Raw genomic sequence first — 27,676 nt, forward strand, 5'->3', positions numbered from 1 at the left:
CTGAATTTTACTAAACTGGCTGGTTGTGTTTTTCCTGTTTCTTAGTTTAAGGCCATACTGATAACAGTAGTGCACAAACCATACAAACAAGGATTGTTCAACTACCCATGTCAGCTATTCTTGAATGATTAAACACATATGAGCAAATTAATGCAAACTAAAATTACAGAATGTAAATTCATTTGTGGTTGCACGTCCTACTAAACTAATGTCAACAATGCCAGTATTTGTTACTTTTGAAGTAAAAACTTCAACAAACAGTGCATTTTCCCACAGGATGTAAGTACATTTTAGTTTTATATAGTTTATTTTCCATCTTCAAATTGTTATATACTTATCCATACATCCATTACAGTTTATGTGAAGCAATATTTAGATAACAACAGCCAGTACTTTAATTTTCATAGCAAATTCACCGGCATGTCAACAATCATGCAACGGGAGACAGGAGGGCCAATATGTTCACTACTGCAACTTCTTCCATTTGGGCAAAGAGTTCAATATTCTTTTTCTTTAGTTCTGTCTGATATATAAAAGACACCTGTCTATGGACAGACAAACAGTTTATCATATACCTAACAGAAATATTCACAGCATGTTATGGATACAATGGACTGCCTTAAAATAATTCATGCAACCTTGTCAGAGGATACTTAATTATGCATCAGCTGCATAGTCTTACCTAAAATGGCGGGGTGTGTGCATGGAAGACAAAATCACCAGAAGGTAAGAGTAACGCGAGGAATTCCTAGTTACATAGTCCTTTCCTGATGGTCTCCAGTTGTTACTTTTTACACTGGGGTGATGCTACCTCCCAGGCATGTGCCAGAAATTTAAAAAAATGGTAAATAAGGATACTCTGTTGTGACGGGTTAATACTAAAAAAGTCAGTGTTTTGAAGGATATAATGCTATGGGTCATTAGAATAGGCATTTTACTTACTATCCTCAAATAAACGTTGGTCAAAAGAAATTCATTAATTACTTGTGAGTGGCTAATATTACAAAATTATTTGGGCATTAAAGTCAATTGTGAATAGTGCCTTACAGTTGGTCTCCAGTACCAGTAATTTATTTTTTTAAAAAGCCGAGATATGCTTGTTGGTCAAAGGATTCTTTTTAGAAAGAATTATGACATGCATGTCATAATGTTCCCGGTTTTGGATTGTATATGTCAGAATAAATAGTACAGTATTCTTTTGTAGTCCCTTTTCTAGTTTTATAAGTATTACTGCCTTCAATAATTTCTTTAAAGTGGGTCTTCGAAATAGTATGGAAGCTATGACAAATTAATTGATAAATACCACAAGAAATATTACCACTGAATAGTTTCTACAGTAAAAGAATGAAACTGACACCCATCAGGGTCACATTTTCAATGTCGGGACTTCACCCATCTGTTTGTTTTGTGCGTTGACTCTCAGAGCAAATGTAATCGATTCGTTGAGGTGAGCCATAAAACCTACTCCAGCTGCAACAAGATCTGTGACCGACTTTCACTAGATTGGGTGGATTTCCACTAGACTTATCCACCAGGCTGGGTGGACTTCCACTAGACTTATCCACCAGGCAGGGTGGACTTCCACTAGACTTATCCAGCAGGCAGGGTGGACTTTCACTAGACTTATCCACCAGGCTGGGTGGACTTCACTTCTCATAGTGGACACTTAATCCCCAACCTAGATTCAGATCTAACGCAGCAAAGCATTTCTCTACTTACAGAATAAATCTCATAGATTCCCTTTGTCCCCTCATCACACTCTCTGCGCACCCAGTGTCGATTTAGGTAAGCACACATTCCATTTAGCACTTTACTGGAGAACTGGTACTCTTCCCATTGCTTGGTGTAAAAACTGAGCACCTGCTCATCAAGGAGATCATGGCCTTTCTAAATGAAAAGAGATAAAGCAATGGTTGCCGATGAATGATGCCATCATTAAATTTGAAAAAAAGTATCATACAGCATACTCATAATATCGTTAATGTTATTGTGGCACATTTGAGGAATGTGCTGGCATTAATTAAATTATTGCCAAAAAAAACCACTAACCTCAAAATTTTGGTGCCAACTTTTGCCGATATAGAAACATTAATCTTGTCTATTTCATCAAACATAAATCAGTGCCGAGAAACGATTTAGATTGTTCCATCTGAGCAATAGCAATGCAGATGTACATGGAACATGAAATGATACGTGCAGACTACACACACCATGGCAGGAGAAAGATATGTAGCTTATCAGTACTGACCATCACATTATCGTTTATAGTACCAGACTGAAAACAGGAAACAGAAGGTAGGTTGCCATTAAACAAATGATCTTTCAAATCATGGAAGGAAATGAGAATCCTTGCAAAGAAACTGACAATCTATGGGGAAAAAATGATAAGATGATGTCTTCGTTTTAACTGTCCAGTATATAACCATCTCTGATATTTGTCAGTGGTAACAAGATATTTACATTATCTGCTATGGTAGACACAATGGATGTCAAATTGGTAGCTATATTGCAGTTCAGTTTGCATCATTATCATCTAGGACCAACAAGACACCGTAAGAAATCTTTTGATGCAAACTGCATGTCAAAATGCCTTTTTATCTAAGAGTAGTGATAACAAGATTTTCAAGATGGCCTCCATGGCGGTCATAACAAACATCAGATCAGCATTACTTCAATTTTGGACCAACAAGACTTGTAAGAAGTCTTTTGGTAAAACCCCGAAAATTACATGTCTTCCCAGTTTAGAAGAATAACACGAATTTTAATTAAAGAGACCTTTTATGGTTGCCATATTGGGTATCAACTATGTACCAATGAAAAATGAATGCTCAATGTCAATATGACCAGCCATCTAGGAATTTATCAGCAAGATTTTTCCAGACGGCCATTTTGTTTGCCATACTGGAGACCAGATTGGCACCATTTTCATTCAGGACCAACTAGACTTTAGGTAAGAGTCCCATGCAGATATATCATTCATTCTGGAGGAGTAGCAAAAACATGATTTTCAAGATGGCTGCTACAATAGCCATATTAGACAAGAGCACCAATTTCATTTAGGATCAACTAAAACCACATGTTGGCATTCGGTCAGGGAGAGTAGCGATAACAAGTATTCAGATATCAGATTTATTTAGAACCAACAAGACATCGTAAGAAAACTTTTGGTGAAAACCATATGTCAATATGACTTTCAGTAGAAATAGCAACCAGATTTTCAAGATGGATGCCACTGGGACCATAGCTGACATCAGATTGACACCATTTTCATTTTACACCAACTACACATCAGAAGTCTCTTACTCAATAAACATGATTACATGATATCATCCATTCAGGTGAAATAGCAACAAGATTTGTAAGATAGCTGCTGTGGTTGTCAGAGGTCTTGCTAGGATTTTAAAACTAGGAGAAGGAGTCCTCTCAGTTAAAGTTGCAGTCCCCTCCCAGAAAATGTAGAACATTACAGATTAAAAGAACTATTGGTTGCCATTGAGTTAATTTCCATGTTCTTTATACCACTGACATATAGGTCGTTTATCCATCGGAGTGAGACTGAATTTTGTCAATCCAAGGAAACGTCTTATTCCAAACATTGAGCCAGATCACACACTTTCCTAAATTTGCCTACTGTTCCATCCAAATCATCAGTTCTAGCAAATTTAGCCCTTTTCTGAATCTCATTACAATCTCTATCAATTTGCCGTTTCAACCTAAAATACTTACCCAAATTTGCAAATGGCATACTAAGTCTCAACATTGTCTTGATTTTGAGGTAACATGTGCTACTTAATCTTCTACACTCGGAAATAAATAATGAAAGCTAAAGTTATTCATTGGATGTATTCTTATAAATAATCACATGTAGAGCTTTGGGTCTTTCTTCCCCAGATTTCAATCATTGTAAATATCAGCACACTTTCCAACACTCAGTGGTCAGTCGAAGCCTTTGAACTTGCAGCCCAGCTATTGTGTCGTGTTCTTCTGATGTATTCTTATGACAACATGTACATCTGGGAGTCTTTCAGCCACTGAATTCTGTCATTGTAAATATCAGCACAGCTAAAATGATTCACTGACCAACACATTTTCCTACTAATCAAGTGGCTGAAGCAGGACAGGCAAGCCATCAAATCTGCCACCCAGCTATTGCATGAATATGGAGGAATGCCAGATAAGTGACTTTCTGCATCTCTGATAAAAAAATGTGCATCCAAATATGTGATTAAACGTTTCCGAGACCTCTGGTTGTGCAACATTTTCATTTAGGACCAACTATGTGAGTGTAAAGTTTCACTGCAATCCTTCAAAGTAACAACAGTAACGAACTCATGATAACAGATGGATTGACAACAAATATAAAAAAATCCCATAAGCTCTATGCCCAGCAGTGCTATAAAAAAAAAGTTTTTTTTTTTAGCCGAGGTGGAAAAGAAGACTAATTTTGCCAGTGGATGACTGATAAGAAGGCTGCACAGTCTTGTTTATCTTTTATTCGAAAAAAAAAAAACATTGAATATGAGACAAAGCTACTAACCTCTTGCAGATCCAATAAGCATTTCTTGAGATGATCTTTGAGTCTTTTGTATAGCTCCAGCCCGACAAATTGAGCACCACCTGGTGGATGTTTGGTCTTTTTGCCGGCACCTCGTCCCTGCAGCTGGCTGCCCTGACTGCCACCTGGTGACTGATGGACACTTGTACAGTAGTTGTATACATGTCTGGACAAAGGTCAAGGATATACAAGCAGTACTAGTTTTAAAGTGTTCCCAGGAACTAATGATAAGACCATTTCTTCCCTTTAACTGCCAAGTGCTCATACCTGACATTCTTTAGCACCATTTCCATTTAGGACATCATATATAGCCTTTATCTGAAAACCCTGACATGATCATCCATACCAAGATTTTCAAAATAGAAATATGGGCAACACCATTTTCACTTAGGACCAACTAGATCAATGGATGAAAGTTTACGAAGTCTCATGGCAATCATTCAAGTAGTGCAGGCGAAGCTGCAATAACAAACTTGTGTTAATGGATAGACAATGACAACAGGTCATTGAATAAGCTCTTCTGGTGTATGACCAAAAGAGCTAAAAATGAAAGCTGTGGTAACACAGAAAGAGTAGACCAACATTGGACACTCAATGGCATTCTAAGTGAATCTTTGGTATGGCCAAATTTGTTTACCTACAAAGTTGACAAATTAAACAGTAATTCTGACAGCGTTTAAACAAACAATGCTAAAGTTAGAGGTGTGCAGTATTAATGATCCTGCGCCAGTATGGAATGTACAAAAATTCCAGAGTAATCTTATTTATTATCAGTGATATAGTCAGCAGAGGATTTTCAGTAGAGCAGCTGTTTGAATTTGAACTAAATTTTTGTCCTCAGAATATTTTGTTTCTGGAGTAAGCACATTTTAATTTTCTGCTCCTCTCTGATAAATATCTTGCCTAGGTGGATTTTTAATGTAGCTTTAATAATTTTTCAGTCATATCGGTACGATGTCTGCTGTGTAGCAGTTTGTAGTGATGTCTAGCACTAGGGCATCATGCCAAAGACAAATAGAATGATGTCACACATATTCACATTATCCTGACACTAGGTCAACCAGTCCTAACACTAACCTCTTAATGCTAAGCGCCTAGCAAGGCAGCTGTTAATATTATTTTTTATAAGTCTTTGGTATGACTCAGGGTTCAAACCCACAATCTCACACATCTGAGGCCAATGCTCTAACCACTAGGCCACAGAAGCAGACTAATTTGGTGTCAGCTATAGTGTCAGCTTGCTTAATCATCCAAATTTAGTTATGTTTTAGATTCCACTTCAAATAATATAACATAATGGATGTAGTATGGTGTTATTTTGGGCATAAGAGTGTCAGCCCACCCTTTATCACAACATTAAATTGTTTGTCCCCAACATAAATACGGTATACCATAGTATCGTAGTACAAAATGTTTCATTGTACCTAGTTCTATCTTTTCTAAGTTTTCTCATTAAAAGACAACTGCTAATACAATCTGTTATTTACTTGACAGGTTGAGGGCTACTGGGCATGGGGCAGATTATTATTGTAACTGTAATCGATTACAGTGGGAGATGTAATCGTAATCATTGATTTCAGAAGGTCTATAACCGTAATTGTCTTTCATTTTCAGTATAACTGCATCGTGTAATCATGATTACAATCCCAAAATTCACTAATTATATTCTTAATAATTGTAAGAACAATAAAAGTCTCCATACACTAAAGACCGTGAATGCTGACTATTACAAAAAGGAATGTGTAATTTTAGGGGGCCAATATACACATCAATTTTTCTCAAAATATACCGCATCTTATAAATTTAGGTAACCATGTGCGAATTAAACAATTCATGTTCAATTAGCAACTCTTTCATTTGGTACAAGTTAGCAGTGAAATAGACTTCAAATAAGTGTATTTTATTTGGCTTCTGCGCAGAAGTCCAATTACTGAGATGATTACATAAGCCAAGTACTTTATTTGGCTTCTGGGCCAAGTTAATACAGCTTAGGTGAGAAAATACAAAAATTTATAAGGCTTATATAAAAAAAAACCTGTTATGTGGCTCTATGTTAATGAATATTTACATCCCAAAATGTGGTAGCTCTAATTTTGTTTTTAAAAATGTGTGCATGAACATTCTTATTTTCTTGCACTTGGAGACTAAGGCATGAAATATTTCCTTCATGTACAGGAAGTGGGGCCATACATTTAAATACTGACAAATAGCAATTAATTGGGGGGGGGGGGGGCTACCACATTTCAACTTAAATTCTTGACATGCATTGTTCAAAAAAGTGAGTGTCTGAGCTAAGTGCATAAGTTAACATCATTTTTTTATTTACCCTGTAACTGTACACAAAATCAATACTAACTCTAAACAAAGTTTGTGAACTATGACATTCAAAAAGTTTGAAATGTCGGTAAGATCAAAATAGCTTACAAAAACCAGTAATCTTAAGTTTGCAAAGATATCAAAAATCTTCAGAAAATTATCTAATTTAATTGGCAGTTACCCTGCTTTAAAGTGAAAACTAGTGTTTCATACATCACATAGATTCATATGCTACCAATGTTATTTAAACTTGCAAATAAAATCCAACACAGGTATAAGATTTTTTTTAAAAACAAGACATGTATGTTTTAACAAAAAAAACAATTATTCTTCAGCAACAGATACAGTGAGCTTTGTTATCAGTTTATTTGTTATTTTAACAAAAATGTACAATTATGGTTTACAAAAAAATGCAAGATCATGTTTAAAAGCTGTGCAAATGTTATCTATGTTTGGCAAATACAACAGTTGCCAAAACATTAACATACGAACATTTGTATTGATCAGTATGGAAAGGATACGTGAAGAGCCCCATGTATCTAATTTTACCCATGCGCTCTCTGCGATAGATGCTTTCAATGCCACGTTTCAGATCATCCCATATCTGATCCAAGCCAATCTGTTTAAGGCCATGGGGATTCTGAGGTCTCCCAGCCATAATATGACAATGTCAGATTTTAACTCAGCCAACAGAAGAGAATAAAGAAAGTCCGCTATTCAAGAACTTTCTGCCCGCTTTAACTTGCAGGCAGAGGTTGCACCGTTGACACAATTACATCAGGAATGGTGTCATTTTATCCCTGCAAGAAAAAAAATTCACAATTAGTTTCAAAAATAGGAAACTTCAGTAAATCAGTTTGTTCCACCCTCCCTTAAAAAAAGAGGAAAAAATAATGATGTAAATCTATCTCTGCTTAATGCATACATACCAAGCCGAAGAGAGGTATATGCATAAGTATTGTTATTATAAGTATTAAAAACAAATATAATTTGGGCATAAAAAGTGTAATCTATATATATTACATGCCAGAATTACAGCACATATGAAAAGATACATTTTTACGGCTAACCTGGTTCTGCAGCTGGTCACATATCCATATGGATTAGAACCTTAATACAAACACAAAATATAACGAAAACTTATTCATATTCAGTACTCACTTCAACCATCCTATGTATAACTTTATCTGAATGATCATGAACTGGAAATTCTGTAATGATCATGGCCTGGTGCACAGAGTGCTGTATTACATTACTCTCATATTCTTCTCTTAAAATTTATAAAGTGTTGTTGATTTTTTAATTTATCTGATCTGACACATTTTGAAGCTGGAACAGATCCATCTGCTCAAACATTTTCCGTCACATAACACCCACAACTCACAGTGTAAAGCATCTGACTTAACAGCTGGTGCCTCTTTCTTTATAAATATTGACTGGTTCCCTACCTAAGTAGCTTATCAATAAAATGAATCTTAGAAAAAGTACACTTGTGAAGAAACCAGCATTTTCATGGAAATGGGGTGATATACAATTGCTATAAATAGCTAATCAGGAAAGTCTTCTTAAAGCTAAGCTTACACAGCAGTGACGTTTTTAAGAATATTCTCAAATTTATAAGCGTGAAATTAAAGAGATGATAGTACAATGACAGAAACAACTTATTGTTTTATTTTATTTTTGTTTTAACATAGCAAAAAAGCCTAATACATATGCATTCTAGCAGAAAAAGTAATTTGCTGAAAAAGTGTAATGGTTGTGCCAAAATCTTAATGGTTGGCATGTTTTTTAATGTTATACATTTTCTGGAAATGTGTTTGAAGCTTAATAGTAAGTAAGGTGCCAACAAATAATTGGCACGTTTTACTGGAACTTGCATCATGCAGAATGAATAGCATCTGCTAATGAAAGCACATCCAGTCAGAAGACGTGCACTCTGCAGGGGAAGTAACTGTGTATCTAAGTTTGGAACACTGAGAAGCTGATCCCGAAATAAAGGATCATCACAGAAAGAATGTGAAACTAAATTTGAAGCAAAGCTCCTTTAAAATATTACACAAAATGAGCAAGATACATAAAAATTCATAAGATAAGGGCATAAATATTTAATAATAGTCAAAACATTTTATTTCAGTGTACCTATTATCATCATACTTCAATCTACACTGAAAACTCCTGCAAAATATTGAAGCTATGACTGGTGCAAATTTACCAATATATAATTTTCATTAACTATAAAAGTTAAATAGTCTATATGCTACATGTAATGATAGGCAAATCAGTTCGACAAACCTCTGCCACTGTAAAAAAAAATCTCATTACCAGCTACGAGTGTGTTAATTTGACACTGACAGGCAAATATCCAGATGCACATAACAGTAAAATCTTCAAAAACTATCTACAATCTGTGTCAAAAGGATAAGCTCTAAAAATGTCAAAATCCACAAAATAAAGCCAATTCTAGGAAGATCAACTTTCCACACACAAATGAATAAGTTAGTGTTTAAACAAGTTTTGAAAGCCTAATGTGAATCAGATTCATAACAAAATTAGCATAACCAGACAATGTCAACCCATGCCTAAAACAAAGCAAAACACTAAGGGTCCTCAAAACTATTACTTAAGTGGCCATTTTTGATAACTTTTTCTACAAATTGTACAAAACAAATAAAAGTCAAAATGAAATTAAGATAATTATAATAATAAATGTTGGTGAAGGTAATTTTAAACTGGAAACCTGCATTTCTATCTAAAGATGGCCAATAATAAATTTGCTTTACCGTTTGTGTAATATTACCATATTGCCTAAAATCTTATAATTTGAGTGAAATGCTTAAGATTATAACTGATTTAACAAGCATCTAAAGTTAGGTAATACCAAAAATGGAATTGCATTTATGGACCAATGTAAATATAGTAATCTATTAATAACTTTGTGTCATGCAATATAACTGATCACCTGAATATCTCATTTATATTTGTTTGTAATTGAAATCATTGTTTTAATAAGCTCTGAGACTGTTTCTTGTTCTCAAGCTAAGTAAGCGTGTTCAATAGCATAAGTTTCCATGTGAAAGCTCTTCAAAATGAAATACAACTGACCAGGACGTAGGTACTGTTTTAAGCCAATTTAAATTTTGTAGTTTTGTAACATTGACAGGCTCACTGATTGTTTCCAGCATGACACTGAATCGATCTATTCATTCAGTAAACACGTTTGAATCACACACACGAAAGTTTTCACATATATAAAGTGAATCAAATGAAATCGATCGATTCGGATTGAAAACCTGTACAGGAATCTACAACCAAAATGGCGGCCCAGATAACAAAACACGTTCCATTGTTGTGCAAATTGGTTTAAATCAACCTCATAACAAGCTCAATAAGACAATATAAACGTACTTTTATCATAATATAATTACCTTTACTGTGATGAAGCAAAAAAATATAGTTTTCTTACATAAGAAATGACTAAGAACCTAAGACAAACGTCACTATCCAAACCCCCGTTTTTTGTTAACTCTTGACTGGTTCTGTACATGACAATAGAAGAAGACAGACTGATTCCCTGTACCGATTTATAGCTTAGGCTGGTCGACTGTCATGGTTTTTGCTGAAGTTACAATAGAGATGAGAAGTTGTCGACCCTGACCTTTCCTAAAAATAAAAGGGCTATGCACATAGTATCTAATGAGTAATGTAAACAAAACACTCACGATTTCGGAATTTTTATGTGCTGACATAAAAAAATTGTCCATCAAAACATGAGAGAAAAATAAGAATTGGAACTTTAATTGTAGTGTTGAATATTGTTTTAAATGTTTTACTGGGTGCAGACTGATCTAACCCGAAATATCCGGCAACCGCAACATTTCCTAAGAATCACAACCAGGCCTCGCTATAACATGTCATCCTCCTGAATATGGAGAATGCTACGACATGTTCCGATTTTCATAACAAATCCTGCTCTTCGTACTGTTTCGGACCATACTGTGGTAATATACGGTATTAACATTCTGTTACTACAAATGGTCTGACAGTTACAGGTCACCAAAGGTCAGCTCCAGGCTCTCACTCAGGTGTAACCCTATATAACATTAGCGTGAGAAACTAGTGTGGGTGGGTATTATCCGTTTGGAGTCAGCTGAACTACCATGGTTTGTGTTATTTAGCAAAACATAACATGGTGTCAGAAGTGAAAAATCTGGAACAAGTTGGATTTATACCATTAAGTATATCTCCATAACAATACTAAGATTCGGATGCACAAGTTTATGTGTTAATTGTGACATCATGGAAAACTCAATCAGCCACCTTAAATGGACTTTAATTTACACCATCAAGCAGAAACTTGGAGGAGGTGGAAGCAGTCTATGCAGTTTTACTTAAATGTTGCACTTGCAGATAAAGAAGACAAAGAAAAATTCAGTGCTTTCCTATGTATTATTGGTCAGGATGGTAACGACATTTAAAACACATTTACATTTGAGGCCAATGAAGCTGAAAAAAATTGCTGCACTTATCAAGAAGTTTGAGGACTATTGCAGTCCGAAGCAGAATATTACAGTAGAAAGGCACATATTCAATACAAAAATCCAACAAAAGAATGAAACCGTTGACCAATATGTAACTGAACTTAAATTGATTGCAAAGAACTGCAAATTTGAAAATCTACAGGATGAAATGATTAGAGAGAGAATTGTCTGTGGGACTAATTCTGAAAATGTACAAGAAAAACTTTTACGAGATGATCAAATGACATTACGAAAAGCACTGACTATCTGCAGAGCAGACGAATAATCTAAAAAGCAGATTCAAAAAATTCAAAATGAATCAGCTGCATCAGAATTTCATGGATCATGAAGAAAAAAGAAAAGAAAATGACACAACCAAAGAAAGCGGAAATGTTATGTATAAAATCAGACTCCAGATTATTCAACTGTGGTAAATGTGGCAAATTACATGCAAAAGGTAGGTGTCCAGCCTATGGAAAACTTTGCTAGAGGTGTCGAAAACGGCATCATATTTTGAAATGCTGCAAGACAAAACAGGTGCATGGCATGCAAGAATACTCAAGTGAAGAGGAAGAAACATCTTCCGTAGGAACAGTGACAAAGGCAAACACTGAAATCAGTGACAAAGAATGTTACATCACTCTTACTCTTCGTGGTACTGGTGTCAAATTTAAAAGTGATACTGGCTCGCAAGTAAATATCATTCCAAATCACATTTTTGAATCAATGAACATTGGCAACGTTGAAGTAAAACCAACCAAGACCTATCTCACGAGCTACTTGGGTGACAAACTAAATGTCACAGGAAAATGCAAATTAAATTGCTTAATCAAGAACTTGATTTGTATATCACAAAGACAAACCAACCGCCTATTCTTGGGTTCAAAGCGTCTCAGGATTTGCAATTAATACAAGTAGTTTGCAGTGTTCACAGGAATAATGACAATCATATCGTGAAAGAATTGCCCAGTGTGTTCAAAGGTCTGTGATGCCTGAAACAGAAATATCATATCGCAATTGACAAAAGTGTGAAACCTGTCATCAATCCACCAAGCAAGATTCCTACGGCTTTATGAGAACCACTTAAATTAACTTTGGAAGAGATGGAACGGAAAAATGTAATACGTAAAGTAGATGTGCCAACATAATGGACCAGTTCATTAGTAGCTGTTGAAAAACCCAAGTCAGGAAAACTACGAATTTGTCTAGACACGAGAAATTTGAATCAAGCTATCAAACTAGAGCATTATCAACTTCCTACAGTTGAAGATAATAACCACAAGGATGGCTCGATCTAAGGTTTTCTCCAAACTAGATGTCAACCATGGTTACTGGCAAATACCCCTGGATGAGGAAAGCCAGTTATTGACAACATTTAACACCCCGTTTAGTAGATATCGTTACTTGAGAATGCTTTTTGGTATTAAATCTGTTCAAGAAGTGTTCCAGAAACTTATGGCACAGTATTTTGAGGACCTGCCTGGGGTGGAGACTGAAATAGATGACATAATTGTCTTGGGAACTTCAAAGGAAGATTATGATGGAAAACTGAAAAATGTTTTAAAGATATTCCAGGAAACAAATATAACACTGAATTTGGAAAAATGACAATTTGGACTCACAGAAGTGTGCTACGTGGGACACATGTTGACATCATCAGGTATTAAACCTCACCAAAAGAAGTAATAGCAATCACAGAAATGCCCGCTCCGACGGACAAGAAAGGAATTGAAAGATTACTGGGTATAGTCAACTACCATGCGAAATTTATCCTAAAAATGTCTACAATGACAGAGCCAATCAGAGCACCTTTGAAAAGTGAAACTGAGTTTGTTTGGGAAACTGCAATGAAACATGCATTTGAAGCGATCAAACAGTTTATAAGCAAAGAACCTGTGTTGAAATACTTAGATGTTAAGAAGCCTGTCGTTGTTAGTTGTGAATGCTCAAAATCAGGACTTTGAGCAGTGTTAATGCAGTCAGGAAAACCCATAGCATTTGCATCAAGGTCTTTGACAGATGCAGAAACAAAGTATGCACAGATCGAGACAGAACTGCTTGATCTGTTATATGGTCTTAAAAAGATTAATCAATATATTTATGGTCGATAAGTACAAGTTGAATCGGATCATAAACCTCTGGAATCAATCCTCAAGAAACCTCTATCTGCAGCACCACCTAGACTTCAGAGAATGCTTTTAAGACTGCAGAAGTACAGTTTTGACTTAACACATTGTCCAGTAAAAGATTTAATTGTAGCAGATACATTGTCGAGAGTATACAGACAGACGAACACATCTGCGATGAACATGGATGATGAAATTGAGTGCAATGTGCACATGATCATGTCAAATATACAGATTGCAGATACACAGTTGGAATCAATAAAGAATGGAACTAAACGTGATAATAAAATGACCAAATTAAGAGAAATGATTCAAATGGGATGGCCAAATTAAACATCTAGTACATTTTGAAATTTCAGAAATGAAAGGATTAGTTCTAAAAGGAGAGAAGTTTGTAATACCAGATGCTCTTCAGAACGAAATGCTAAAAGAATTGCACCAAAGTCATACGGGCATTGAGAAGACAAAGCAAAGAGCAAGATACATTATGTATTGGACTGGCATGAATGCACAAATTGCAGACATAGTATCGAATTGTTTTACTTTGCCAGGAATACAGAAAGTTACATAAAAAAAGAACCATTGTTGCCTCCTGCACCATAGGGGATGGTTGGAACAGGTTTACGTATGTGGAATAATTACAACTATGTCTTGATAGTAGACAATTGCTCCAGATATTTTGAAGTTGCCAAGTTAGAAAATACACGAGCAAGCACAGTAATCACACACACAAATTCAGTTTTTGCAAGACATGGAATACCACGAGAAGTAAGGAGTGAGAATGTACCACATTTCTCCTGAAAAGAATATGGTCAGTTTGCAACCTAAAGTGGAAACTGGGCGCAAAGACAAATCAGAAGAAAAAATAAACAGTATGACAGAACAGCTAATGAACTTCCAGATCTGACTTCTGGAAACAAAGTAGACAAGATCTTTGGGAACCAGCTGTAGTCATCAGAAAAAGTAGCACTCCAAGGTCGTATGATGTGAAACCCAGGATGGTGCTATATACAGGAGAAACCGAAGACATCTGTTACAAACAAAAGAGATATTACCAGAGATACATGATACACACGAAGATACTAACAAGGAGGTCACTGAACTGAATGACAAGATGCCATTGGTCATCAGTGAGTCAAACCAGACAGGAGATATTCGAACAAGGAGTGTACGTTTAATAAAAAAAACCTGCAAGAGACAGAGATTTTGTTAAACGGACTCGATAATTTGTCTCAATTACAAAAAATTGTTTCTTGTGAATATTAGAAACTGGAAGTGTTTAAGAACGTAATTATACATCTGTTATATCACACCAGTTTATATGCAGTGATAGCAACTTGATTGAAAGAACAACATATTAGGACTATAGGTTTAAGTGACAAGTCCAATATATCACCATGTATTTATTTTCATGAGTGTAAGAATGATTGTGAATGTCATAGGGCTAGAACTTAATTTTAACTACAATCAGTAGAACTTTTACAACGCACCAGAAACTCTTGATATATATATATATATATATATATATATATATATATATATATATATATATATATATATATATATATTCGTGTGCAAAATAGAACTTTGTGAAGTAATATGTTTACAAATTTGTTAAAAAGAAAAGGAGAAAAGAATATGTGAATTTATAATAAAACTGCAAAAGTTGTGGTAATATACGGTATTAACATTCTGTTGCAACAAGTGTTCCGACAGTTACAGGTCACCTAAGGTCAGCACAGGCTCTCACTCAGTTGTAACCCTATATAACATTAGCGTGAGAAACTAGTGTGCGTGGGTAGTATCCGTTTGGAGTCAGCTGAACCTAGCCGTTAAAGTAATTAGACCAAACCATGTTTTGTGGTTTTTAGCAAAACATAATACTACGGGCTGATTCGGACTAGGGGTGCAAGTAACATGTTTTATGCACAAACTTGAATGCCGCATTCAGTGTCAGTAATAATAAAAAAAAATAAATGCACTGGTGATGTCAATATTTTTGGATAGCTTTATTACAAAAAAGTATAATAATATTCATTTCACCTGATAAGTCAATGACAGTTAATAATAGCAAAAGAAGTTAATGCATCCCAAATCCCAAAATTATACCTGCACTTTTCATGGCCGTATGTCATTTTTTATATCACTGGATGCTCACAGTGCCAACACAAGCCCTTTTCCTGGGTGATAATTTTGCAAAACATTGTGTACTACCTAGCTCGATGGAATTCAAAATAGTTGTCATGCATGCAGTTTTTGAGATATTCTACATGCCTTGAACCCTCCTGTCTACTGTTATGGGTGGCCAGCTCTTCTTAACTGACTGTTGGTATTTCACTATCTACATAATGCAAGGTAACCAATGGAGGTGTGCATGCTTCATCTATGTCAAGAACAACACAAGCCCGAAAACATAAATCACAAACACATCCATATGATTAATTATTAAACAATCATATCTGAAAAAGTCACCTCATAGCCGTAAGTTAAGAAATTTGACAGGTGCCAACTGACACCTTAGATTTAAATGTGACTAAATGCTACCGTAACAAACCTTATGTGACAAAACACTACCTTATATTTAAATGTGATAGTTACATTTGTTTCAGTCATGATATTTTTTCGTTATTTCTCAGGTATGTTGAGGAGTTCAGAAGTTCAATTAAGGAAACAAACTTCCATTTTTAGGTGAGATAACGGAATAGTTCTGTAAGCAAATCAAACGAAATACTGTAATGTAAGACTGTTTATCTTGCATCACCAATTTCATAGTAGAATATTTTCAAGTTCATTAACCTTTCTGCAAAACTCCGATAATTTGCTTGATTTTTATTAAGGCCAAATTAGTACAATTTTGCATCTCTCTCTCTCTCTCTCTCTCTCTCTCTCTCTCTCTCTATATATATATATATAGTGTATATATAATTCTTCTGCCAAAAAGTTATAGTATTTCAAGACAAGTGGTCTCTTATAACAGGTCATACCACTATATATATAATCAATAAATCTGTGCATTGAGAATATGGTCTTTGAATACAGGTGTTCTCACATAGCAAGTTTTACTGTATAAAATATGGGTTACTGTTACCTACATTGGGTGCAAGAGAAAAGTATTTCTTTCGATTGATACACGAGTTTCTGGAAAGCGACTAGGAGTACATGTACAAGCCAAATGAATGCCAAAAAAATCTATATAGGTAAAACCAAGATTTTTAAATGAAACACACCTTGACTTGGGATTTTTTGTAATGCATTCATCAGGCCTGAGACGTACACATGTTTTTGATATAGTAGAGCATTCACTATACTTTGGTAAAATTGATGGGAATTTGTTTTTGGAAGCCAAAGTTATCTCCCTTCTTCCCACCATGGTAAGGTCATTAAGTGATTCTGATTCAATAATAGCATCGAAATAATGTCAGTAATGATAAATATAGGAACCACAAACATTCAAATAATAAACGCATACGACCCAGGTGGTACCTTCTGCCCTACCAACCTAATCTCACTAAAGGCAATCACTAATAACAACAACAACAATCTAATGATCTGTGGCGACTTCAACGCACACAGTGAATTATGGGGAGGTAAAAAGAAAGATCAAAGAGGAAAAATGGTTGAAAAATGGATAACTGAGAACAATCTGGTCATCTTAAATGACGGGTCGAACACTAGATTAAACCCTGAGGATGGCGCTCTCTCAGCCATAGACCTAACCATCACTACCCCAAAATTGGCTCAAATCACAAATTGGTGGGTGGATCAGGAAGATACGTTAGGAAGTGACCATTTTCCCATCACAATCAATATTCAAACAAAAACTCAACACATTCCTAACGAAACCCCACCTAAATGGAGGTACCAACAGGCAGACTGGGACCAATTCCAATTATTACTAGCTAGAGTAAATCCAGATAACTTAGAAAGCCCAAGTATTGACATGTATTATGATAACATAACAGACACAATTATAGAAGCAGCTAGCCGATGCATACCAAAGACAACTAATATCCAAAATAAAAACCCTGTACCATGGTGGACTAAACAGTGCACTATAGCACATAAAGACAAAAAAGGGCCTTAAATAAATATAAACGCACCAAAAATTCTATCTACTTCCAGCAATATAAAGATAAAGAAAAAGCACTAAAACAAACTATAAAAACTGCTAAAATAAATCTATGGCAAACCTTTTGCTCTAAACTGAGTCTAAAATCAAACTCAAAACAAATATGGGACAAGATAAAAGCCATAAAAGGGAAAGCAACTACCTCAGCCCCAAAAATTAAAAATGCCATAACAAATAAAGATAAGGCAGACCTCCTAGCGAAGCATTTCTCGAACATGAGTAGCAACAATAATCACACCAAAAACTTTCAAGAACACAAAAAACTAATGGAGGGAACCCAACCTCAAATGTTTCAAGACCAAGGAACAAAAGAATCTCACCTAAATAGCGACATCACAGTACATGAATGGAAGATAGCCCTACGATCCAAAAACGAAACATCCCCTGGTAAGGATCAGTTAGGTTACATTATCTACAAAAAACTACCTATCAATATAACAATAGCCATAATCAAACTCTTTAATAGGATATGGGATAAAGGCCAACTACCCACCAAATGGAAACAGGCCATAGTAATACCAATCCCCAAGCTAGGTGAAGATCCCAACAACATAAATTCGTACCGACCCATCTCCCTTACAAACAATATTTGCAAAATAATGGAGACAATAATCGCAAATAGGTTAAAACACCACCCAGAAACCAATAACCTACTCTCCATAAATCAATGTGGCTTTCGGAACAAACGGTCCACAACTGACCAACTTCTCAGATTGGAAACAGACATCAAACTCGCTTTTAACGCACATAGGAAAACCGATCGCAACCTCACAGCGGTTTTTTTAGACCTAGAAAAAGCGTTCGACCTAGTATGGACCAACGGACTAATGGCCAAATTAAACCAATTTGGAATAACTGGACGCTTGTTCAACTGGATTGGCGATTTCCTCACAGGCCGGAAAATTACCACAAGAATAGGCAACACCCTTTCGGAAGAATTTTCACTTGAAAATGGAACACCGCAAGGCAGTGTAATAAGTCCGTTACTATTTAACCTAATGGTAAACGACCTTGACCTCAATGTAGCCTCCAGAAAAATAAACTTGTCACAATTTGCAGATGATAGTGGCATATGGAGGAATGGAAATCCTGCCAATAACACAGTAGTTAAAGAAATCCAGCAGAGCCTAGACAACATAGGGAGATGGGCGGACAAATGGGGTTTCAAAATATCTCATGAAAAAACTGTGGCAATCATATTCACCCCCAAACGAAATAACAACCTAGTCTATCCAAACTTCTATATACAAAATCAATTAATCAAATACGTAACAGTAGTAAAATTCCTAGGAATGTTCTTTGACATCCACCTCACATGGAAACAGCACATTGAACAACTCACCCAGAATTGTAACAAAGATCTCAATTTACTCAGGAACATCACAGGGACTGACTGGGGATCCAACCAGGAAACCCTCCTCACGATATATAAAAGCCTAATTAGATCAAAACTGGATTACGGTTGCCAAGCATATAACTCGGCTAAGCAGCCTGTACTACAAAAACTTGACACTATCCAGAGAAAAGCCTTGCTATTATGCACAGGAACACTCCCTTCAACATCATTAGAAGAACTACAAACACTAACAGGAGAACTACCCTTAAAATTACGTAGGCAAGAACTGCTCCTCCGATACTCCATTCGATTAGATACCCACCCAGACAACCATCCCACCAAAATAGCTATAAATAAGTGTAAAGTTGTCTTCAAACCCAAAATCATACCTATCACACCAAGTGGCAAAGTAATCCTTGAACTAAGAGAAAAGATACCTCTACTAAAAAAACAGGTAACAAACAATACAGACCAGAACAAATCACCATGGTTACAAAAACCACCAAGGATTAACATTGAAGCTACCAAATTAGGCAATAAAGAAGGACAAGAAAACTTACTAAAACCTGTATTGGTAAACGAAATCAACCAAAAATACCCGGACTATGTTAAAATATATACCGATGGATCAAAAACAAACAACCCACCAAGAACAGCAGCAGCAATAGTCATCCCTGAATTCAATATACAAACGGGATCCAGATTACCTGACTATTGCTCCATTTACACCACTGAATTCTGGGCTATACTTGAATCACTACAATGGATCAAAGACAACCAAATACATAAAGCAGTCATTATAAGCGATTCCCTAAGCGTTATCAAATCGATCCAAAATCGCAATACACACTCTAGGGAACAATTCCTCGACAGAGCATGCCAATTAATCGACGATATCACCACAGCACATCAATTAGTCGAGCTCATGTGGATACCGTCGCACATTGGAATCTCTGGCAACGAAACAAGCAGCAGAGAGGGTGAACAGACCATAGAATTCCGACAAAACAAATAAAACAAACAAATAAATCATCTCGTAGAAAGGTCCAGATTTTACAAATGAACTTTCCTTGAGATGTTTATTTTTGCAATGACCGATTGTGCTAATAAAACCTCAGTTTGAAATAGTATCTGAAAAAATAAAGTACTCTACGTGTTTATTTATTTCTTGTTTATTTTTTTGACGACCAACGTTGGTAGGTACCCTCTCTGCTGCTCCTCTTTTGCTGATATTAATTAAATTATTATGTTATAATAAAATGGTACATCCAGAATCTCATACTGCAAGAACAGCACGAGAACGATTAGAAACAATTAAAAAATTTCTTCCTGTCAGAGACTCATTTAGAAAAAATCTGCAAGCGCAGCAAGAATCAAAAGTTGAGTACGAAGAAGACACTAAAAAACTATTTAAACCCGTCACTGCAGCTACTAAGAAAGCTGCATCGGCTGTTGAAAAAACTATATGGGGAGATATTGTGGAGGAAGATGAGAAGAGGAAAAGGGGTATTTTTCCGGTATTAGAACAAACTGCAGTGCAGGCTGAAAAAACAGCAAGAAGAACCAAACAAACAAAAAAGATTTTACGAGACCTTCCAACTGACATAGCCGCAGCTCAGCCTCCACCTGTTGGTGAGGAAATACGTGAAGGCATTGAAGAACTTCGTACCGAAGTCGCCGATGTGAGAAAAAAACTTGCATCTGAACCCAAATCAGCAGAAGAAAGCTTAAGATTAATTGCAAGATTTAAAGAAGGAGTTGTTGAGGAAATTAGAAAAACTGAAAGAGAGAGATTACCTGAAGCAATATCAAAAAATATATCTAATAAATCTAGTATTTTAAAACCCGGTCATGAAAAAACAAGTGATGATAATTTCATCAAATGGATATATCGCGTATATTACAACAGAAAACAAGCTAGAGGTCAAGAATTTAAAAGACTTAAAGAAGAAGTAGAAAGACTTAGAGGGGGACGGGAACAACCAGAACAAGGAGAGTCCTTCCAGTATCAGCTTCCTCCACCTCTGCAACAAATAGAACAACAACAATCTTCTTCGCCACAGCAAAGGTTGTTGTCGAAAATTAAAAAGGCTAAAGAGTCACTTAAATCACCCTTCTCGAAGAAAATTTCTGCACCGAAAATGACATTTACACCGACAGGTTCACCACATGGATTTCGAGAAGGTGACTCACCCCCGGACACCACTGAAGTACCTACTCCGGTAATGCAACCACCACCCCAAGATGAACCTAAAACAGGATCTGGTTTATGTCCTGATAATATCATCAATGACGTGTCACGGTTAGAAGTTCTCATAGGAGGAAAACGAGCTGGAAATAATTCACCAGAAATAACCAATGAAGCAGCTGATATTTGTCGGCGACTATTTCAAGGTGGTATCATGGATATCGGCGTTTACCGAGAACTTATTGATGAGCTCGTTGATGACTAGTTGTTAGATAAATGGTAAATAAAATAAGATGATTGTGCATGATAATCATCGTAAATCCACACAGGTTAGAGCGGTAAACTCACGATTACCAATCTATAGTGTTATTTACGGAGATGGACTTGGTGATGTTATTCGGGGATTATTCACGAGGATAGCTCCAAAAGTAGCACCTGTTGCAAAACAATTATCGATGAAGGCTATTGATATTGTTCGTGATAAAGCTCCTGGTGCAATTGTCAATGTTGCTGGTAAGGCGTTCTCGGCGATCAAAGAAAGATTATCACGATTATTGCGACGAAAACAACAACCACCGGTGAAACTGGCAAGTACTGAGGTGATGCCCGCAGATGTTAGTAAAATAATAAATCAGGCTGCAAATCAAAAACTAGCGGCGTTAGCAGATCAAGGACTCGGTGAATCTGGAAATAATATCTCAAGTTTGATATCAGGAAGTGGAACTTCCCGAGGTAAAATTTCCCGAAGGCGGTGATCAACGTGTTAGACGAAAAATAATTATAATAAAATGTTCAAGCGCGTATCCGACACAGCATTTGACATGGAAGCACCCGTCCTTAAAGATGAATCTGTACGTGATTATCAATTTTATTCCTATGACGCAAAACAACCAGATCAACGTGGAAGAATTGAACTACAAGTTCATGACACAAGTAGATACTTTTTACCCGCTGATGCCTTTCTTGAGGTAGAAGGTACAATTATAAAAACGGATGATACTAATTACTTAGATCCAGTAAAAATTGGTTTTGTCAACAACGGGATCATAGCATTATTTAGTGGCGCCACATACATGATTGATGGAAAAAATATTGAATCAATTCAGAATGATGTCGACGTTGCTACAACAATAATAGGATTAGCAAGATATTCTGATGATTATACAAGATCAGCAGGTCCTACAATGATGTTTGTGAAAGATAACTCCGATAACCCTGAAAATGATCCGTATAATATAATACGACCAAGAAATTTTGCCAATGCCGCTGATGCTGACGTGTGGCCGGTAGTTCATGGTTCTAATGACAATTTCAACTTGGGATTTGCAGCACGTAGAAATATGTTGCTAGGCGGCAATAGAGGTTTTTCATGTACAATTCCACTATCGCATATTTTTGGATTTTGCAGGAATGTTAAAAAGGTTATTTTTGGAGCTAGACACACGGTTGTTCTTGTAAGAAAGAACGATGATAATGATGCTCTGTGGAGACCCGTTGGTGACGCTGGTAAAGTAATATTATCAAAACTTTCATTGTGGATGCCGGTAATGACTCCAACGATCGCAGAAGAACAGCGATTAATTTCTTTCATGGATGCAGGTGGTAAATCCTTGTTGTCATGGTTAACAACAGGCACGGATAGCATGCAAACTAACGTTAACGGTCAGTTTACATGGCATATAGCATCACAACAAGGTGTTTCTGCACCACGACATATTTTTATTGCGTTTCAGAACCGTAATCGTTTAAACTCACAAATTCACTCTCATATGATATTTGACCAACTAGGTCTCACAGATATTTCTTTACGGATAAACGGACAACAGGAACCAACAGAAAATGTACAACTAAATTATGCATTAAATCACATAGGACGTGCATATCATCGTTTGATGTCATTTATGGGACGTGATCAAAATGTTGATACTGGGTTGCAAATATCACAGCTAGATTTTAAAAAATTGTATCCGATTTATTATTTTTCATTAGAACATCTTGATCTATCAAAACAATCTGTCGTTGATATACATCTCAAAGCAACATTAAATACCGGTGGTGTTGATTACAGAGCGATCGCGGTCATACTTAGCGACAAGGCCATGTTACTTGAAGGTGGCAGTGGTCGAATGAGGGTCGTTGATGCACCGGTGGAAAATCTTTAATCGTGCTATTTAGAAAAATATATTTTATATAAAAATGTCGTATGGTCATGTTAATGTTACTCTGACCCCGGGTCAGGTAAAAAAGCTTCAATCAAAAACCGCCAACAAATGCGGAACTAAAATATCACTAAAACGAGATCAGATTAGTGGTGGTCCAAACAAATTATCGTTGACAAATAATCAGATTAAACATTTCAATAAAGCCCTAGAATCAAAAACTGGAGTTCAATTCCATCTCTCCCCGAGCGCCATCAAAGACATGGTTAAAACGGGTGGTATATTCCCACTACTTGCGGCCATTCCGGCATTACTAGCTGCGGCTGCTCCAGCCATAAAAGCGGCCGCGTTAGGTGCTGTTGGAACTGCCGCTGGAATGGCTCTAAAGAAAGCAGTAGGAAAGGGGTACAAAAAAAAGGGACGCGGTCTAAGATTACCGGGATCTCGTTGGGGGAGAGGCCTAAGGCTTCCAGGATCATTTCGTTAGACGCTCCAGCATCAAATTTTGATTTACTTGATGCTGCTAAAAAATTAAAAATATCTGCCTTTAGAGGTGTTTTTATGCGAGATCAATTACCGAAACAACCAAACAAACTAGAAACAGGTATTATTAATCTTGACAAACGTTCCGGACCCGGTACTCATTGGGTATCATACGCGGTTGATCCGCGTGGAATTGTTTATTTTGATTCGTACGGGTTAGCTCCACCTGTTGAATTTATCAAGTATGTCGCACCACTCCACGCAACAACTAGCGGTTATAAAGTTTGGTATTCAACGCTACCCACACAAACAATGACAGATCCGCCAATATGCGGCCGTGAAGTAATTAATGTACTCGACGCTATATCAAAATCATCCAAGCCGCCACATAAAGTCGTGCACGATTATACAAGCAACCGATATGTTGCGCGTAAAGCATTTTAAACAACGGATCTTATTATAATGGTTGATATTTACGGAAGATCTTCTACTGGTAAGAAAATAAAATCCGACGTTGATCTGTCAAAGTATGCGACTAAAGATGACCTCGCTGATATTATGAACCTTGCTGGAGTTGACCCAGATGAAGTTGTTATTTTTCAAGATCGATATGGTAAACTAAAAACCAGCAATATCAAATGGAATGATATAGTCCGGCGAGTACTTGGTGCAGTTACGGATAATATTCCCGTGTTTACTGACGGTGGTAGAATCAGAGATTCAAGTATGTCACTTAAAACCATCAGAGATGAAATTGCAAAAAGTGTTGCTAATCGCGTGAGAAACACTGGTGACACGATGACAGGTGAACTTAGCATGAACGGGAACAAAATAGTAGCTGTAACAGCTCCAAAATCTGACAACGACGTCGCAAACAAACTATACGTCGACGACGTGGATGGAAAACTATCCACGCTACGGGCCGAGTATGACGTTCACACGGGCGCGTTTACAAGGCTTCGAAGAAATTTTCAGAAAACCGATGATGCCATAAATAAGTTCTTTGGAACTCCTTCCGTCATTGACATGAAACTCGTTGATATCAAAAGTAACCTAGACACAATCAAACGAACACAACTAGACATCGTAGCGGGAATTCCTGAGATTATCAATAAAACCAATCTGATTAAAATTCCAGCTGAAATAACTCCCGGGCATATCACAAACATCGTATGCACGGTATCATCGGGATTTGCAACATGGTCAAAACAAAATAATACCATCAAATATACCGCAACAAGTACTGGCGTGTACAGGCTGTCTGTGTTTAGTGCTGCAAAATTTGAAATATTTACAACGTTTCCATGGCGTCATTCCACCGACAGGTTTTCCGGGGTTGTATCTGTTATATTAAATATCGGAGCCGAGGAAATATTTATTCTGGAAGCAGCTGATAGGACATTAACCGCAACATCTTACTGGTGGTGTTTGGAATTTGTAGCTGAAGCACATCAATTGGTTACTGTATAAAAATATATATGGACGGTGCACAATACAGATACAATCAAGCGCGTGAATGGCAGGCGACGCTAAAAGATCAAGTCGATCAATATACAGTAAAAGTAAAAAGATATCGACGACGATTGGTTATCGTTGATGTGATTGTTTATTCAGTATCCGCTGTTGTTGCTGGAACCGGTGTAATATTATCAGCGTTGACAACGATGGCACCAGTAGCTGTAACTATCTGTATTTCAGCAGCAACAACTATTGCAGGTGTACTTGGTATCATCACAAAAAAAATATGTACTTGTACGAACGAAAAATTATCCGATTACACAATAAAATTACATACAGCGACGGTAGCATACTCGAAATTATCCTCGTTGTTATCAGCGAGTCTCAGTGATGGAATTATATCTGATTTCGAATTTTCAATGATGACCAAAATATACGACGAAGGTATCGGTATTAAAGATACAAGTATCAATAATGACAGAATTACTCCAGCAGATCGTGACCAACACAACTCCGCCAAAGATAACAATGATCTCGGTAAGTTCAATTAATCCTGAATTTAGTGTTAATTTTCCTACTGCAATTCCAGTAAAAGAAATAGCACTAGCACAATTACGGGTATATTACAGCTGGCCAAATATCAGATCAAAATCATTTAATGGTACACCAGCAAATAATTCGCTTGTATTTACTAACAAGAACAAATCCGATGGAACACCTGACTGGGTTGTTGTTGGAATACCAACCGGCAGTTACCAGATTGAAGAGATCAGTGAGGAATTTGCGCGTAGAATAAAATCAATAACGGGAAAGGAATCAAAAATATCAATAAACGTTCATGAGCCGACGTTGTCCTCGACGGTTGAAATAAACTCGCCTGATTATGCAGTTGATATTTATCAATCTTCAATCAGATCCGTGCTAGGATGGCCTGAAATATCACCACCGATAACACCGATACCACCAGAACCGAAAAAGTCTGATTATGTCACGGATAGACAATCATATCATGAAATTAATCCATCATACGGGGAAAAACTACGTATTTTTAAAAATAAATTAATATTTAGCCATTTTCTCTTTCATTCCCCCATAGAGGCATGGACTTTTCTAAGTCGGGAGGGGGAAACAGGACATGTTTTGGGTTTTGATCGGAGTGATATTATTATATATTTTCAGGAAATCAATCAAAAATGTAAAAAACAACTAGATCAACTGAATCAATATTTTAACGAACATATGTTTGACATATCAGCGTCATCGCGTGAAAAAATCATCACGCGTGTGGAAATATTAAATCAGCTTATATCAGATATGGAATATTTTAATAACCGAATAGTTCAAGCGATGGTTAGTTTAGGATCATTTAAAAAATTTGATGCATATAAATGGTTAGAAAAATATAAATTAACAGAAGCCGATGTACCGAATTATAAATTCCCCGGGTATAGTGTAACCGAGTTAAGAAAATCTGTCAGTGATGTCATTGATGAGTTTTTTCCTAAAATACTCGATGCGTGGAAAAAACTAGCACCACCTCCAACCGTTCTCAGATATGATAATGATCCACACGGCGGCGGAAGACACGTATCCCCGCGGATCGTTAATATAACACCGACGGTCGCAGTCAATCTGGTTTGTGACGTAATCGATGGCAGCTATCAAATAGATCTCGGAAGATCAAATCAGGCTCAACAAGGATACATCCTATACACGTTCACACCACAAGTTCCCCCTGGAAATTTAATCGTGCAAGAACCAACTAATCCCGTGTATTTACGGTGTCACAATAATATGTTAACACGAATCAATTTTAAACTCACAGACCACCTTAATCGCTTGATTGACATACGTGAAGAAGAGCTTGTAATAAATCTGTATGTAAAGTCGTAAAGACTTCCGTCTTAAGGATTTTTGTCGTAAGGACTTCCGTCGTAAGGACTTTTGTCGTAGATCTTCATGTGGAGGAGGGTTTTACACGCGAGGATTTCTTAACAGTTAGAAGAACATTTGTAACAGAGATCAGAATCAAATTCGATCAACTTAAAAAAATATTTTATTATTACTGGCACAAATTTGTGTTTGGTACAAATTAATCGGCCTAGGCAACTAAAAAAGCTAGTCGATGAAAGTAAAATTAAAATTTCTATCACAAAAAAAAATAATATTTATTAATTTTCCTGATTTTTACTGAAATTGTACAAATTACTTGATTTTGACTACCAACTACCCCCTCAGAAACATGAAAATGCACGAACTACTTGATTTTGACTACCAACTACCCCGTCAGAAACATAAAAATGCACGAACTACTTGATTTTGACTACCAACTACCCCGTCAAAATCAAGAAAGTTCTGACCTTGTCAAATTGTTCCTAACAAATTTTATTTATTATAAATTAATTTTAT

General features: G+C 36.4%; 1 protein-coding gene across 2 annotated transcripts in view; it reads right to left on the reverse strand.

The window, feature by feature from the left end:
* The window catches only part of LOC149771193 (cullin-1-like), an 87,986-nt gene extending 77,563 nt beyond the window's left edge, over positions 1-10,423 (reverse strand). The window contains exons 1-4 of one of the 2 annotated variants that reach the window (XM_089948746.1): positions 10,335-10,423; positions 7,393-7,671; positions 4,538-4,721; positions 1,720-1,887 (exon numbers count right to left, since the gene is read on the reverse strand). In XM_089948746.1, the coding sequence (XP_089804872.1) occupies positions 1,720-1,887; positions 4,538-4,721; positions 7,393-7,529 (489 nt within the window). In that variant the 5' untranslated portion in view covers positions 7,530-7,671; positions 10,335-10,423. Of the gene's footprint in view, positions 1-1,719; positions 1,888-4,537; positions 4,722-7,392; positions 7,672-10,296 lie in introns of both variants that reach the window. The other variant, XM_089948745.1, reaches the window with a different exon arrangement.
* Positions 10,424-27,676: the final 17,253 nt, after the last annotated feature.

Source organism: Sinohyriopsis cumingii, unplaced genomic scaffold (assembly GCF_028554795.1).
Source record: "Sinohyriopsis cumingii isolate HCF-2022 unplaced genomic scaffold, ASM2855479v2 utg002062l, whole genome shotgun sequence".
Lineage (NCBI taxonomy): Eukaryota > Metazoa > Mollusca > Bivalvia > Unionida > Unionidae > Sinohyriopsis > Sinohyriopsis cumingii.